We start from the raw sequence: 16,883 nt of genomic DNA on the forward strand, positions 1-16,883 counted from the left end.
AAATAATGACCCTGTCACATACTCCGCCACTTTGAGAAATGACGTCTCGTCATCGTCTGTCAATATATATAGTTGTATATATTTCTCTACTAATACATATGTACTTAACAATACAAAACTATCATGAAAAGCCTACACGCTTATCAGCTTTAAATACTTTCTACCTCTATGCATCTCTTAACACATAGCTACTTTTACTGACTATAACCTGACTACTACTCCCCTACTTTGAAAATATTGTGCCCTCACAATCAAACAAAAAAAAATGACTATTTAAAAAAAAATACAATAAAATACAAAACCGTGCATATCAAGTATTTCAAAATTGTACACAGTAATACAATAAACTCAACATTAATCCCACTTCTTTAGCTCGAATACTCAATATATTAAATACTCTCCTTTCCATACTATACTAAACAATATTATACAATTATCACAATAATTCACAAATAAAAATGTGTTAAATCATGTCTTGTCAATTACATACTATAACATACACATTTTTAATACATGACAAAAAAAATAAAACATACTCTTGTGATTGCTCACCTTAATCACTTTATTTCATTATAGTCTGAATAATCTTATGAACAACCTCACTATCTAGTTGGCTGAATACTCCAGACGACATCAATGTATTTAATGCATCTACTTTCGTATCTCTTGGTCTTGTTACCATCTGGTACATGTGATAATCACCATATTTATCTGGCGGCTTCTTCTGTCTCGTTGATCTTCTCTGAATAGGTTTTGGTCCAATGTTTCTCTCATTCTGTTCTATCTGTGTTTCTTCCCTGCCATTCACATCTGTTGCTCTCGGTAATTCTACTACATATTTGTGAGTTTCTTGCTGAATATTTATCTCGGCTACTTCTTCACCGACTTCAGCTCCCTCATCATTCTCCACTTCAAAATCAGTCTGGTTCTCTTCCTGAGTACCTTTAACTTCTGTCTCTACTTTCTCAATATTCTCTGTATTCTCTTTACTCTTATGCGCATCTTTATTCTTTTCTTCTACTACTTCTGTAGTCTTTTCAGATCTCCTGCGGGCGTCCCCGAGTCCATGTGTACATGCTACACAATCATCATCTGATTCTTCGTCTTCTATTGTCTGTCTAATTTCTTCACTTCTCTCTACCGTTTTGTTGTTTTCTACGACTGTATCTTCTGTTGGTACGTGTCCTCTTTTCCGAAGTCTGGGTTTCGGTATCGGCTTGTCCAACTTCTTTTCCGTCTCTTCAACACCCGATTCTATTGGCAACAGATGGTTCCTATGTATCGTCTTTTCAACTCCTGTTTCTGATCTTACTTTAAACACCGGTATTTCTGGTCTCTTCTGTTCAATCACTGTGTAAACATTGAATTCATACTTGTCTGCTAATTTGTGTTTACCTTCCCCATGTGAAAGTATTTTTACCAACACAGTATCTCCTACTGACACCTTTGAAGCTTTAGCTTTCTTATCATAAACTGCTTTCTGTTTCAGTCTAGCTTTCTCATTATGTCTTTGTGCTATTTCCTGTGCTTCTTTCATTCTCTGTTTCAGATCTCTTATGTAATCAGATTGAGTTGTCCTTTCTGTTTCCACTCTTACATCTTCAAATACAGAATCTATAGGTAACTTCGGTGTCCTGCCGAACATAAGTTCAAATGGTGACAATTTAGTACTTAAGAAATGTTTTTTCCAAAAACCCAACCGTCCCTATGTTTTCTCCATATCGACCAGTCACCATACATTTTTTTGCTGAAATGTGGATTTTTTTCTGTTATTTCCTAAAATGTAGTGAATTGGAGTAAACATGTTAAAATTTTACCACTTTCTATTTAAATTTTCTACAATCGGTTTGGTACAGAATACTGATTTCCCCCCTCCCCCCCCCCCCCAAAGAAAAAAATAGTTATGTCTACTTTCCTACCTATTTAATTTATGAGATGTTAGTGGTAACGAAGATTATGGTCTAAGTGAGAGTTTTCTATTTAAAATTCAAGGCCATATTAAATTAAATTGATGTGCAGTTATTATTGAGTTACTTCCCTTACACTGAAAAAAAACTTCTACAGACCCTTTTTGCTATAGAGAATAAGTGCCATGGTGTTGAAACCTGCTCATATTGTCTTAAATAATAAAATTTAAAAAACAAAAAACAAATAAACAGTTTTAAGGACATGATTTAAAATTTGAAATGGCCGTATATTGGATATCATTAGGTTTTGAATTGCTTCCCTTAAACTGATAAATACTTGTATGGTCCATTTTGGCTTTATTACCAATGTGTTAAAAAAAACTGCAAATATTATCTTACAAATATTTATCAGTGAAATATGTTAAAAGGAAGTGTTTTTTTATCTAAAATGTGAAATTGCCTGAATGTATTTTGCATTTCAAAAACTTTGAGTTACTTCTCTTATGCTGAAAAATACTTGTAAGGACAGCCTTGTGGCTTTAGAGAAAATTACCAATGCATTAAAAACTGTGCAAATTATCTAAAATAGTGAATAAATCAAACATGTGGTTGCCCCAATAGCTAAATGGTAGTGTTCGCTTCTTGTGCTGAAGGTTGCAGGTTCGAACCCATGCCGCTTCAAACCTGAGCCGCTTCAAAACGAATCTCTTGTATCTTACTCTGTTACTTTAAGTCCTCTAATACCTGGATTTGACTGGGAACTGCAGTCACTTCTTTGTCATGTCACTCTTGATATTTAAACACAATTTAAAGTTGTTATGGCGTCACGGTTGGGTCAAGCAGCCATGCAGCCAATAGGCGTAGGCAGACCTCGATAAACTCAAATAAGAAAACAAAAAATCATATAACAAATTTTAAGGATGTAATTTAAAATTCAAAATGGCCATAATATTGCATTTCAAAAGGTGTTGTTTTTTTTAGTTAAAATATATTCCACAAAGGGTTACGCAAAAGTTGTGTTATGAAAATAGAACTTTAGTTATCATTTAATCAAAAGCACTCTATTTCAAATATTGCACTCTCCCTCATGGGCTTATAACGGTTGAGTGAATATGGTTGATTTAAATGTGGATTTCAGATTCATACAGTCCATTTGTCACACCTCATTGAACGTTATTACGTTTTCAGTCGGTTTTAAATGTAGGTCCTGCGGTTATATTTGGGTGTTGCGCATGTTGTTAGAAAAAAAATCGCGGGAGAAAAAAGGATGAGGTTATTGCTTTGTTAAAACTGCCAATTCATTTAATTATCTGAACTTTAGTGATAAAACGGTGAAGTTGGTATTAAATCGAATAACATATATTACAATTTGCACATAGAAAGATTTTTCAGGACGAGTCTGCTCAATTTAGGTTGATGCATTTTATTTTAATGAATTTTCATGCTTAACTCATTTGACTTAAATCATAGAGTTGATATTTATTATGATGTATTTCATTTAAAACAGCTTAACAAACCTAGCTGATAAACTCTACCAGATTAGAGATATCTGATTTGAAGACTGGAAATAAAATAATTTAACAATATTATAAATACCGTGATGTTTAACCTTATTTATAATATGCTTTCTGATACTTTAAAATGATATACCATATAACTTAAATAACATTTGAAACATTTTAAAGTAAAGCAGCCTTTCAAGTCCAAATCAAAAATCAGCGCGCACAGGGCTGGGACACAAATTTAACGACATCACTTCCAAAATGATGATCACATACAATTTGGTGCCCTGTTCTGTAAAACTATAATAAAACTGTCATTTTAGATCCTTTTAAGGCATAATATAAAATGAAACAAATTGTTGTTTCTGTGTAAGGTCACAGTATACTTCACCTTGTGAACACCAAAAGTAAATATTTCTCACATGGCTAGGCAGAGTGAGCACCAAAACCTATATTTCATGAGTGGTAAAGCCACCAGTGAAATATATACTTTCGCTGTTCACGAGGTGAAATATATACGATCTTACACTGAAACAAACAATTATCCTCTATTTGTTTTTGTAGACATATAGTGAATTATGTTACAACTTCATTAAACTACATAATAATTAGATAGGCAACAAGTCACATTGACATGGGTTGATTAAGGCTGGACCATGTTGCTGAGTGTTTTTGTTGTTTTTAGCTATACAGAAATTCCCATATTGGAACAGTAAAAAGAAGGCGGAGCTTAACCGTTCAGTATCAAGCATGCAATAAATTACAGCGCTATTCATTTACACGCATGCTAGGCATAGATGTTGTCCTGTTGACAACACGTTCAGAAAAGGTTATCCTAAATAACTGTGTATAGGAAGAACTTTTTCGCACTAGAATTTTCCAGAAAGAAATGCCCGTGTCTTATCTATGGTACTAAGTAAGCTTCTGTCCAGAAAAATCAAAGTTAATTACAGGCCAAATTGGCCTCTTTTATAAATTAGATGAATAAATATGGATAAATGAGTTTGTTAACTTAATTTTGAGGGAAGGTAACTTACATCACCTTGTATCATATCTACAGTGATAAATCGGGGAGTTAAAAAAAAAGAGTTAGTTTATTTTATTTTATTTTTGATTTTGTACTACTAGAATTTATATAAACTCATTCTATATTAAAATAATAAATTAACATGCATACTGCAAAGTAGCATCATTGTGCCCAGTCAGTGCTGTTCTCGATGTGTGAAGGTGTGAAAAACTCGATCCCTCGGCCTTTAAGCAAAGTACCATATCAATAGTACAAACTCGATGATAGGGTTGCATTTTTGGCACTTTGGTGTTCTCCTGCCTAGAAATCTCTCCTATATTTCTTGATGAAAAGGCTGCCTGCACTTTATATTATTATCATGGTTACTAACAGAATGTTCTGAAATTTATATTTTGATTTTTTTGCGGGGAATACATTATAACTTATGTTTAAAAGTATTTAAATAGTTTTAAAACTTAATTTTTCAGTAGATAGGTATCTTTTCTTCCTGCAAACTGAAGAGCAAAATGTATATACATGTATAAAAAGTAATAGGAAAAGTAATAATATGAATTATAACAATATACATGTAGTTATACAAATGAATGAATTATTACAATATACATGTAGTTATACAAATGAATGAAATATTACGATATACATGTAGTTATACAAATGTTATTACGATATACATGTAGTTATACGAATGAATGAATTATTACGATATACATGTAGTTATACAAATGAATGAATTATTACGATATACATGTAGTTATACAAATATTATTACGATATACATGTAGTTATACAAATGAATGAATTACTACGATATACATGTAGTTATACAAATATTACTACGATATACATGTAGTTATACAAATGAATGAATTACTACGATATACATGTAGTTATACAAATGAATGAATTATTACGATATACATGTAGTTATACAAATGAATGAATTACTACGATATACATGTAGTTATACAAATGAATGAATTATTACGATATACATGTAGTTATACAAATGAATGAATTATTACGATATACATGTAGTTATACAAATGAATGAAATATTACGATATACATGTAGTTATACAAATGAATGAATTACTACAATATACATGTAGTTATACAAATGAATGAATTATTACGATATACATGTAGTTATACAAATGAATGAAATATTACGATATACATGTAGCTATACAAATGAATGAAATACTACAATATACATGTAGTTATACAAATGAATGGTTATTACAATATACATGTAGTTATACAAATGAATGGTTATTACAATATACATGTAGTTATACAAATGAATGGTTATTACAATATACATGTAGTTATACAAATGAATGTATTACTACGATATACATGTAGTTATACAAATGAATGAATTACTACGATATACATGTAGTTATACAAATGAATGAATTATTACAATATACATGTAGTTATACAAATGAATGGTTATTACAATATACATGTAGTTATACAAATGAATGAATTACTACGATATACATGTAGTTATACAAATGAATGAATTACTACGATATACATGTAGTTATACAAATGAATGAATTATTACGATATACATGTAGTTATACAAATGAATGGTTATTACGATATACATGTAGTTATACAAATGAATGAATTATTACAATATACATGTAGTTATACAAATGAATGAATTATTACAATATACATGTAGTTATACAAATGAATGGTTATTACAATATACATGTAGTTATACAAATGATACATAGTTCTGTCAACATACACTGGTATAAGTAGTTTGTATCAGTTTTAAAGCAGTTTTAAAGATGATATCAATTCATATTCAAACTAGTACATGAAGAAGTATACTTCAATATCATAACATGCATAAGTTTTGTAACATGCTGCTCTATGTATATATATATATATATATATATATATATGTTACAGCCATTATAAGGCCAGCTACCTTAACGCAAATCAAAAATTAAGACTTTAAAGTTGTTGAAATGTTGCTGTATAAGGTTGCTTGTTTCTCAAGAACAAAGATAGATACTGGTACACTAATATGTTTCTGTCCCTGGCTTATTTGCAACCAATCAAAACTCTTTGTAACTGGTAGACCAATTTCACTGTAGAAGTGATGCTCGTTTTTTTTCCGCTGATTATTTAATAGTGTTTCCTTGATAAAAGTGTGTTGAACTTTAAAAAGTATATGGGTAGCGTTGTATGAAATTCAAGTTTTGTTTTTTTATCGTTTGAAGGTATAAAGAAGCTTTAAGAATCTCTTGAACGATGGTTAAAAAATTTGATGTTTTTTTCTTTCACTGGAAAAGGAAGTATTTTATGGCCCAGTACATACTTAGTGTAGACATAAAATATAGTTAATGTTAAAGTTTTGTAAAGATTTAAATCGTTGCAATTATTCAGTCCAGTGCATCATGGGGGAAATTTACAATATTTGTCACCTACTTTCATTAAAAGTTGCTCATAAATTGTAAGATGTTACTTAAAACTGTAATTTTTAAAAGGGACACTACCTAATTTGGAAGTTGATCCTAATGTAATAGTTAATATTTATTGGTCTTTTAAATTATTAAGTAAGCAGTTTGGGGACTTCCCGATGCCAACTGATTTTTTTTTTTGAAGATAAAAAATAATGACTCTTAGTCAGGGCTTCTAAAACTTTGGAAACTCAATCGGTCCAGACCCGGCGACAATCGGTCTTGACCCCCCCCCCCCCCCCCCCCCCCCCCCCCAAATTAAATTTCTTAGAAATGTCACACATTTTCGCGACGTCTTTTCTGTCAATATTTTTTGCGATGTCGCAATTCCTAAGAAGGTTCTAGAACCGCATAGCCGATTCAGATAGTCATTGATACAAGCTTAATTCAAATGAGATTCTCATCGAGTTCTGCGGTTTTATTTGCTTAATGCATCTACAGTGGGTCAACATTCAACTGATACTCTTGAATATTAATATATATCTAGATTTATAATCGGGGCTTCAAGCTATAAGTGTGATATCGACAATGATTTTTTCATTACTGCGAATTAAAATGACGTAAGCGGCGCAATCAGCTTCCAGACTATGTAGTTAATCAAGCGTGTCGCTGTTGATATCCTATATATGACTAGGTTCGGATTAACAATGACATATGCACATTGTAAAGAACAATTTAAATTTAACAGTTTGATAATCAAACGGATATATAATGTAATGATCGATGACGACATAGCATATTCATATTGCCATGTGAAAATATGGACCGATTTTAACACTTAATCAGGATATATAGCTGCAAGCACACAATTAACACATAGTTTGTTTAATTGTGTCTTCTGCGACCTACCAATACACGTGATTGGACCGATTGCAAGCGTCTGCTTATTAACAGATAGGCTATAGAGTGATCAGTGTTGTGGAAAAAGCAGCTGGTCGCATTAGTCACATGGTAACTAAGACACTTTTATGACCTATTTGGGCTAGTTTTGAATGTTTGAATGACCCATGAATATTTGTGTATTACAATTTCTGCAACTTTTACTGGCCTAGTCGTTTTGGACCGAAATTATAAAAAAAAATGACAAAATTTCGGACGATTTTTTTTACACTTTTTGAAACTGAAATCAGTCTGGCCTGGTCAAAATCGGTCCAGACCGGCAAATTGCTGGTTTTTAGAAGCCCTGCTCTTAGTGTTTGGTGCAACATGGGTCTATACTAGCCAGGGTGCTCTATTCTAGCCATCATGCATTTCTGAATCATTTAACAACACTAAAATCAGTCGAAGACTAAATGGAACTTTGGTGTTTGTAGCTGTCATCAAAAGCAATCAAAATGATTAAAACAGAATCCCATTCAGAAGAAATGAGTGTAAACACCGAATGGAACATGGAACGTTGTCTGTCATTTTCATCTGAAGTTTTCTAAACGATTTAAATAGAATCCATCCGACGATCCCATTATCAGAGAAAATGAGAGTAAACACTTAGAATACTCAGTGGAACATTGTCTTTCATTTTCATTAGATTTTTATAAACAATTAGTACAGAATCCATTCCACGATCCCATTGTCACAAGAAATGAGTGTAAACACTTAGAATTATTCAATGGAACATTGTCTGTCATTTTCATTAGAAGTATATAAACAATTAGTACAGAATCCGTCAGATGCTCCGGATTGTCAGATAAAATTAACTATTACACTAAAATGACTTCATCAAAATGCATCAGGGGCACTCGTTCTCATGGGAAGATTATTTAACTATTAATACAGAATCTGCCAGTCAATCTCGTTGTCAGAGCAAATGAACTTAAGACACAAAGAATGACTTAACTGAACTTTGGCGATAATTTTCATTTGAAGTTTTCTAAACAATTTAAACAGAATCCATCCCACGATCCCATTGTCAGGGGGTGTTATCACTTAGAATGACTTAATGGAACTTTGGCAGTCGTTTTCATAAGGCTCTTTTATTATTGTACAGAATCCATATGAGCGATCCCATTGTTTTAGAGCATTAGGCGACTATAAATTAATTGCTAGATTTTCATCCCAGCTGCCTCCTCATTTTCCACCACCCTTCAATTGTATTGACTCAAGTAAAAATGTATGGGGTCTGTATTTCAATTCGATCAGGTACTGTCCAGGAACAGTGTTTATTCATACCAGCTAGTGTCAATGTAAACATTCACATATGTAAAAAGGAGAAATGTTATGATGGTGTTCTTGTGTTGTCTAGAAACACATGTAAATGGTCCCTTATGCAAACAGAAAGAGCATGAACTCATATTAAATGGTGAAACAGCCATCTAAGAAATAAGAAAGTGCCCCCCCCCCCCCCATTTAAAAACAAATAAGGATGTAAATCTAGCAATTCATTTTATTGGACTTAGCACTTGACAATATTTCATTATTCAAGTCAAGTCAAAATTTTATTAGCATTATTCAAATTGAACATTGCCAAAAACATATATACAAGATGGCATTTAATGATATCAGTATAACATCAAAAGAGAAAAGTATGTTTTATAATATCATGGTATAATAGAATTTATACAATTATTGTAGCACTGTCTTTACTTGTAGATTTGTCAAGATTGTAATATGATATTAGTATTGCTGGCAGCATTATATGTATAACTATATAAGTTGGGCCTTTAACATAAGCTGTGTAGGGTGACCAAGGGTAAAAGTAGTGAACAAAAGTGTGTTGGACTATGTTTTATATTGCACGGTTGGCTAGTCTATGATACCATCATAATATGTCTGGAAGTTTAGCCGCGGGCATAGGAGGCAGGAGAAATAAACATCAATTAAATCGTAATATGTGACCCGTAGTCGATGTCAGTGATTTTGATGTATCATTGCGTAAGATTTGCAGTCGACCATAGCCGGTTTGCAACTATTGGCTAAGTTATGGACAAAAATGTTACCATACAAGTCTTGATCGTGTCATAAATTATGATAAATTGATAGATAGGCAGGGCTTTTAATGCGAGCAGTGATGCAGCTTTTATGCATACATTAGTGCTGTTTTCTATTGAAGTGGCTTGCCGATTGCATCCAATATGAACAGTAAAACGCACGACGATGTTTTTTTGTAGGTAATTAGTCACCTTGTTTATGACCATCGCTCCCAATTTGATTGTTAAGTTGCGTCTCGCGATGGCCATTTTTGGTATTTACGTACAAACAGTCGTCTGTTTTTTTGTTGTTTTTCTCTGTTTATGTAATGTGTTTTTGATAAACTTGTACACTACCACCTTCTATAACTGGTTTCACTCATGAGAATCTTTGACCGTATTGAAAATGTTTAAGAAAATTTGGATTATACTACATGTCATTTAATGGGCATTGTTAAAAATTCAATTCATCATATTTATGTGATTATCCTTGTCTGGCTCGATGGTTAATTGTTTCTTTGTTTTGGGTCGTCATGAACTTGCTATATGTCATGTTCACTGGTGGGTTTTGACATTTGTAGCCCAACTTGATTTCGGCAGACGATGACCCAAAAGGTAGGGGGGAACTTATCAAGAAAATTAGATAAAAAAAATCATATTACGTAGGTGATGTATTTTTTTGTGATGAGTATTCTATTCAGAATTTGGTTTTTCACCAACCCACGGAATTTTTGCAGTGCATCAGATTCAAATTTATGGTCATTCCTTTGTGATGTATATTTTAACTGCACATTGTGCATCAAATTTATGGTCATTCCTTTGTGATGTATATTTAACTGCACATTTTATCATGTATTAGTGAGATTGATAACTCATTGGCAGTCTAATAGTTATTTTTAAGGTATTAAGTAAAATGGATGCTAAATTGGTATATGAATTTTGGAATGGATAGTCTATAAAATGCATGATTTTGAATAAAAAATAAAAGTACTTTTCCTGCATTGTAAACAATTTATTGTGTAACAAATGGGTGAGAAATTGGTCTAGTTTTGAAACCATTCATTTTTTTTTCAACATGCACTTTTAGTTACCTCTTTTATGACAAAATATCTTAAAATATTAAAGGGTTAATGACACAGTTTAAATTCATAGCAACATTTGTTCTCAATTTCTTAATGGGGTTACTTATTTATATACCATGTGGGGTTACTGCTTTCAATACCTAGTGGGGTTACTGCTTTTAATACCTAGTGGGGTTACTGCTTTCAATACCTAGTGGGGTTACTGTTTTGAATATGTAAGAGGGTGACTGCTCTGAATACCTAGTGGGGTGACTGCTTTGAATATTTAGTAGGGTAACTGCTTTGAATACCTAGTGGGGTTACTGCTTTTAATACCTAGTGGGGTTACTGTTTTGAATACCTAGTGGGGTGACTGCTTTGAATATGTAAGAGGGTGACTGCTCTGAATACCTAGTGGGGTGACTGCTTTGAATATTTAGTAGGGTAACTGCTTTGAATACCTAGTGGGGTTACTGCTTTTAATACCTAGTGGGGTTACTGTTTTGAATACCTAGTGGGGTGACTGCTTTGTTAATGTAAGAGGGTGACTGCTCTGAATACCTAGTGGGGTGACTGCTTTGAATATGTAGTAGGGTGACTGCTCTGAATACCTAGTGGGGTGACTGCTTTGAATATGTAGTAGGGTTACTAGTTTGAATACCTAGTGGGGTGACTGCTTTGAATATGTAGTAGGGTGACTGCTCTGAATACCTAGTGGGGTGACTGTTTTGAATATGTAAGAGGGTGACTGCTCTGAATACCTAGTGGGGTGACTGCTTTGAATATTTAGTAGGGTAACTGCTTTGAATACCTAGTGGGGTTACTGCTTTTAATACCTAGTGGGGTTACTGCTTTTAATACCTAGTGGGGTAACTGCTTTGAATACCTAGTGTGGTTACTGCTTTTAATACCTAGTGGGGTTACTGTTTTTAATACCTAGTGGGGTTACTGCTTTTAATACCTAGTGGGGTTACTGTTTTGAATACCTAGTAGGGTTACTGTTTTAAATACCTAGTGAGATTACGGCTTTGAAAACCTAGTGGGGTTACTGCTTTGAATAAGTATGGGTTACCTGCTATAACTACTAAATGGGGTAACTGCTGTGAATTTGGTAAATGCTGTGAATTAACTGCTTTGAATGCCTTAAGGGGTTACTGATATTAATATGTTATGGGGTAACTACTATGAATTCCTATTAAAGTTACGAGTACTTAATTGGGTTACTGCTATGAATATTTAATGTTGCTGCTGCCATGCTAACTTAATGTCGGGTTATTTGTGTGACTCCATTATGGGGTAACTGCTATGAAAGGCTTATTGGGCTACTGCTAGAACGGCTTTGACACACATGTATCTGCTTTTGCTATGTAAACATTATTGGGTTACTGCTAGAAGCACAAAATAGACTTACTCCACGCAACAACAACAACAATAACAATAACAACAACAATAACCTTTTTTGCATGGACGATCAAAATATCGCAACAGCAAATGATTGCTACAATTTAAATAATAAAATGAGGGTATCAATACTAACATACCCAAAAAGAAATACAGAACAAAGAAGAACCTATTGGAGTAACTGCCATGCCACTCTCAGTGAAAACATGACGTTGTATTCTGATTTCAAGAACACAATCCTACAATCACCCCAACACTGATGTTGTATAAACCTTTCTGAATGTTTGTGTTGTATATTTTCAGGTCAAGATCAAAGTCTGAGTCACCGGTCAAGATGAAAATTGTGGACTACTGAATAGTGACAAGCTGACAAGCGGTAGTTTACTGCAAATGGAATGGTCACCGACCAAAGACGTGCTAATTTGATTTAATGTTTGTAAAACTCCCATATGTGGATGTAACAGAGGGCTTTATATTATAACGAAACAATGTGCATGTTTTTTTTTATTTAAAAAAGCTTATTGTTTAGGTTGGAAAAAGAATACATGAATTTATGCAAGTTTCCAAATCTCTGCTTTTTTGCTTGTGTGGGCTTTCTTTGAATTGTATGGACATACAGTGACAATGTTTTGCGAATCGGGTTGTTCAGGTTAGATAGGGTCAGACATTTGAAAAAATATTTTCATGTGAAATCATAAATGTGAATAAAATGCTTGTAACAGTTATAAAGAATCATCAAGGTCAAATGATAGCTCTTTAAATTAATTGACTTTAGGTTTGGTTTGACATGGTTTTGTTGAAATGATTATCTGCCAATTGCTGTTTGGTTTTTGTTCTTAAAAGTAAGTTAAATAAATCAAAATGAACAAATCATACAAAAACAATGCCTTTAAGTTATAGACATAAAAAGGTGGCTTTGTTGTAGCCTTCATGTCATTGTCTTACAAAAAAATTAAAAAACATCACAAAAATGTTGGCCAAAACTCTAAAAATATTAAAGAGTGGTTGCATGAAACTTTGTACATTCACAATGACCAGAAACATGTAGCAAGTCCAATAACTTTTAATCAAATAGCTGTAGAGTTATGCCCTTGGTAAACTGAGAAAAACAGACAAGAGATGGCATCAGTATTCAGTGAGCTTGTTAATGAAGATTTAATTGTTAATGAGGACTAAAATGTTCATGCGGATTTAATTGTTCATGAGGACTAAAATGTCCATGAGCATTAATGGTTCATGAGGACTTAATTGTTCATGGGGACTTAAATGTTCATGAGGATTTAATTGTTCATGAGGACTTAATTGTTCATGAGAACTTGAATGTTTATGAGGACTTAAATGTTCATGAGGACTTATTTGTTCATGAGGCCTTCATTTTTCATGAGGACTTAATTGTTCATGAGTATATGAATTGTTTATTAGCTTTTAATTGTTTAATAGTATTTTATGAGGATTTACTTGTTTAAGGGTTGATTTGGTTTTTCACGCATATGATATTTCTACAAACATGAAACAGATTCAGTAATTTTTGTAGTATGTAACGAGCCAATTGTTCAGAATTTTGTGAAAGTTAACATGTTAACTTAATTGTTGTTACCCTCCAAACTCCTATTACTGTTAAAGTTTCGTAGGTGCACTTTTAATACGTACATGTAGTAACATTTTACAAACTTGAGATAACTGTTTCAGCTATGCTTGTTTCATTTAAATATATGAGCGCATGATAAAATATTTCACCCTTGAAAAGTTAAAGATGCACTTTTACTCGCAGTTAAGATTTACCACAATTAATAATATTGTTTTAATATTCCAAAATGATGAATAAATGTCGTAAAGAAAGGTTCTTATGAAGGATACCGAGTTTTATTTGAAAGAAATGAGCATACGACATGGTATATCAACCTTATGAGACTATATTAGACTACAGTAAATCTTTTAGCATTCACCAATCATTTAATATGTTAACGCTTTAAATACACAGTTACAATCATGTTATCAGCAATTAATATTTGTCATTTATGCATTTTTTAGTAAGTTGTTAAAGGTTTATCAGTCAAAAATGACGTTTGTTATACATGTGTATGTATTGATTTTGAATAAGAGTGTCACTTTAACTTAGGTGTGGTTAACAAGTTTGTTAACTTCAACAAAAGACATTAACTTTAATAAAAGTTCTGAACAATTGGCAGAATATAATAACCAAAATATTTTTCCTAACAATTGGCCAAATACTGAATACTTGTTTCTTCTTTAAAACATATTATTTTTTATTTCAATGTCTACAGAATATTATAATGATGAAAAATGGCAGTGTTCAAAGCTTACATCTAGGTGGTCTATCGATAAGTAACATAAATATTGGAAACTGTCGGTTAGTTTGACTGCGGAACATGTAAATGAATTAGTATTTCAATTTTGTAATTACTTGAATGAAGTGTTTAGGTGTCACACCGATCATCATTTATTTGAATGATGATTTGGAATAGACAAATAGATTCTTCATTTTGGCAGTGTTTTAAAATTCATGTCAGCGTCTTTAGTATAGTCATGATTTTTGACATGAAATAGCATATGAAAATTAAGCTGTTAGTAGGGTAATGGCTAGAGGGTTATTTAAGGGTGCTGCACCCTGTCCTATTTTTGAAGCACCCTTCTGCCCTCATGAAAACCAGAATGTGCACCTTCCTGACTTCAAAGAATTAAATACTTAAGATAATCAAATATTTCTATTGTTTTGATTAAAATTTGAAATATGATAATGAATTCAAACAAACTTTACATTTTGGTAATTGTTGAAACCTAATATAACTTTATAATTTCTAATATTTTCTATGAAATACATAATGCTTTTAAAAGTTATTCACTGCCCAGTTCAATGTGACCTTTTGTCTCCTTTTCTGCAGCACCCTTTTCTTTTTAAAAAAACTCTGGCTAAAACCCTATTGTTAGGAATTATAAAACTGCCTACTTACCCACACCAAAAATGTGGTTAGAAAAACGCCGAACAAATTGTTGCCTCATACTTATGAAAATCTATAGTGTATGAAAGTGAGTTATCTATTCGAAAAAAGTGACAGTAAGTGAATGATTAAGGACGTGAACAAATATGTTTAGTTTCAATATGTTTGTAATTGATGTAGGCTGCTTTTGTTTGATATACAGAAAGAATGAATGATTTTGACTGAATTGTACATTGTGTTATGGGGTTATGAGAAAGATATTTTGCATAAAATGTCATACATATATTTTCTCGCATTTAGTTTTTAGCTTTGCATATAATGCATAGACATACATAATTTGAAGCTTCCCTGGTTTGAAAGTATTTCTGAACTAAATTATATTTTTTTAAGCTCTTCAGATTAAAGATTGAAAATAATTGAAAATGTTGTACATACATGATAAGGATGAGGATTAATGTGACTTCCAAGGGGTTCTCACAAGGGTCACCACGGGTCACACATGCCATATTTCTGGGAGGCTTCCAAGGGGATTTGGGTCTGAATTCCAGGGGATTTTGATATTACAACAGGGGATTTTTTACCAGCGAAATTTAGCACAATATCTACATTTATGATATTAGAATAAATACAGAAATACACTCCAATTACAATAATTTTTTGACATAGTCATCATGGTCCTTCATGGAATTTCACACTCATAATATTATGGATGCTTTCCACTGTCAACCTTGATCTAGTTCTAAAAAAAAAATTAAAAAAAATTAAAAAAAAAATAAAAAAAATTAAAAAAAATATATATATATAATTTATATAATTATAATATATAATTTGATTCTAGGGGATATGGATCCCCCAGCGGGGACCGGGGGATGGGTCGGGATTCCAGGGAATTTTTGCCAATGGCCAAAACCAATGTAAACAAATAAGGAAGTGACATTATTTTTTTGACAGAAAGATATGAAAATATTTCTTAGCCTTTAAAAGACTATGCTATTTTCTGCTTGTACGCATGTGAAATATTTAAGATTTATCTTTCTTTTTTTGTCAAAAAAGTTACTTAAAAATTTATGTCACATGTTTGTTTACATGGGTTTGTGATCCCTGGTGACCCATGTGAGAACCCCTTTAAAGTCATGTGATTCCTCACTCTGATTATTATACATTATAATGTATATGGACAATTGTTGCTGCTTTGATAGTATTTCTGTACTAAATTATTTTTATAGCTTGTCTGACTTTGAAAATGAAACTGAAAATGTTGATGTATTGTTACATGGTGTTCACATGTAAAACTCTAACATTGGGCATAACTAAAAGACTGCTCAGATATGAAACATGTTCAAATCTTGGCAGTTACAATAGCCTCAGGCATATGTGTATCAAGGCTTTTAACTCTGGTTATAATATTTGACCAGTTATGCCCCTCTATAAGAAAAAAAAGAGGAGTGTAAGCTTTCAATTAGGGTACTCTTGTTAAGCATATGGCTAGGCTGAACTATTGTTTTATTGTAAATACATTACTAAACCATGCTAATGAAATGTAATTGTTTTTTACATGGCTCGGTTTTACTTTTGTTTTATTGTAAAACCATTATTAAACCATGCTAATGAAATGTAAATAAAAATTAAAGCATTA

The 16,883-nt window shown here is 32.4% G+C and overlaps 1 protein-coding gene across 1 annotated transcript in view; it reads left to right on the forward strand.

Moving 5' to 3' along the window:
- The window catches only part of LOC128207736 (CLK4-associating serine/arginine rich protein-like), a 59,484-nt gene extending 42,601 nt beyond the window's left edge, over positions 1-16,883 (forward strand). Inside the window, exon 19 of the mRNA XM_052910849.1 lies at positions 12,591-16,883. Coding sequence (XP_052766809.1) covers positions 12,591-12,642 — 52 coding nt within the window. The 3' untranslated portion in view covers positions 12,643-16,883. The remainder of the gene's footprint in view (positions 1-12,590) is intronic.

Source organism: Mya arenaria, chromosome 11 (genome assembly GCF_026914265.1).
Source record: "Mya arenaria isolate MELC-2E11 chromosome 11, ASM2691426v1".
Taxonomy (NCBI): Eukaryota; Metazoa; Mollusca; class Bivalvia; order Myida; family Myidae; genus Mya; species Mya arenaria.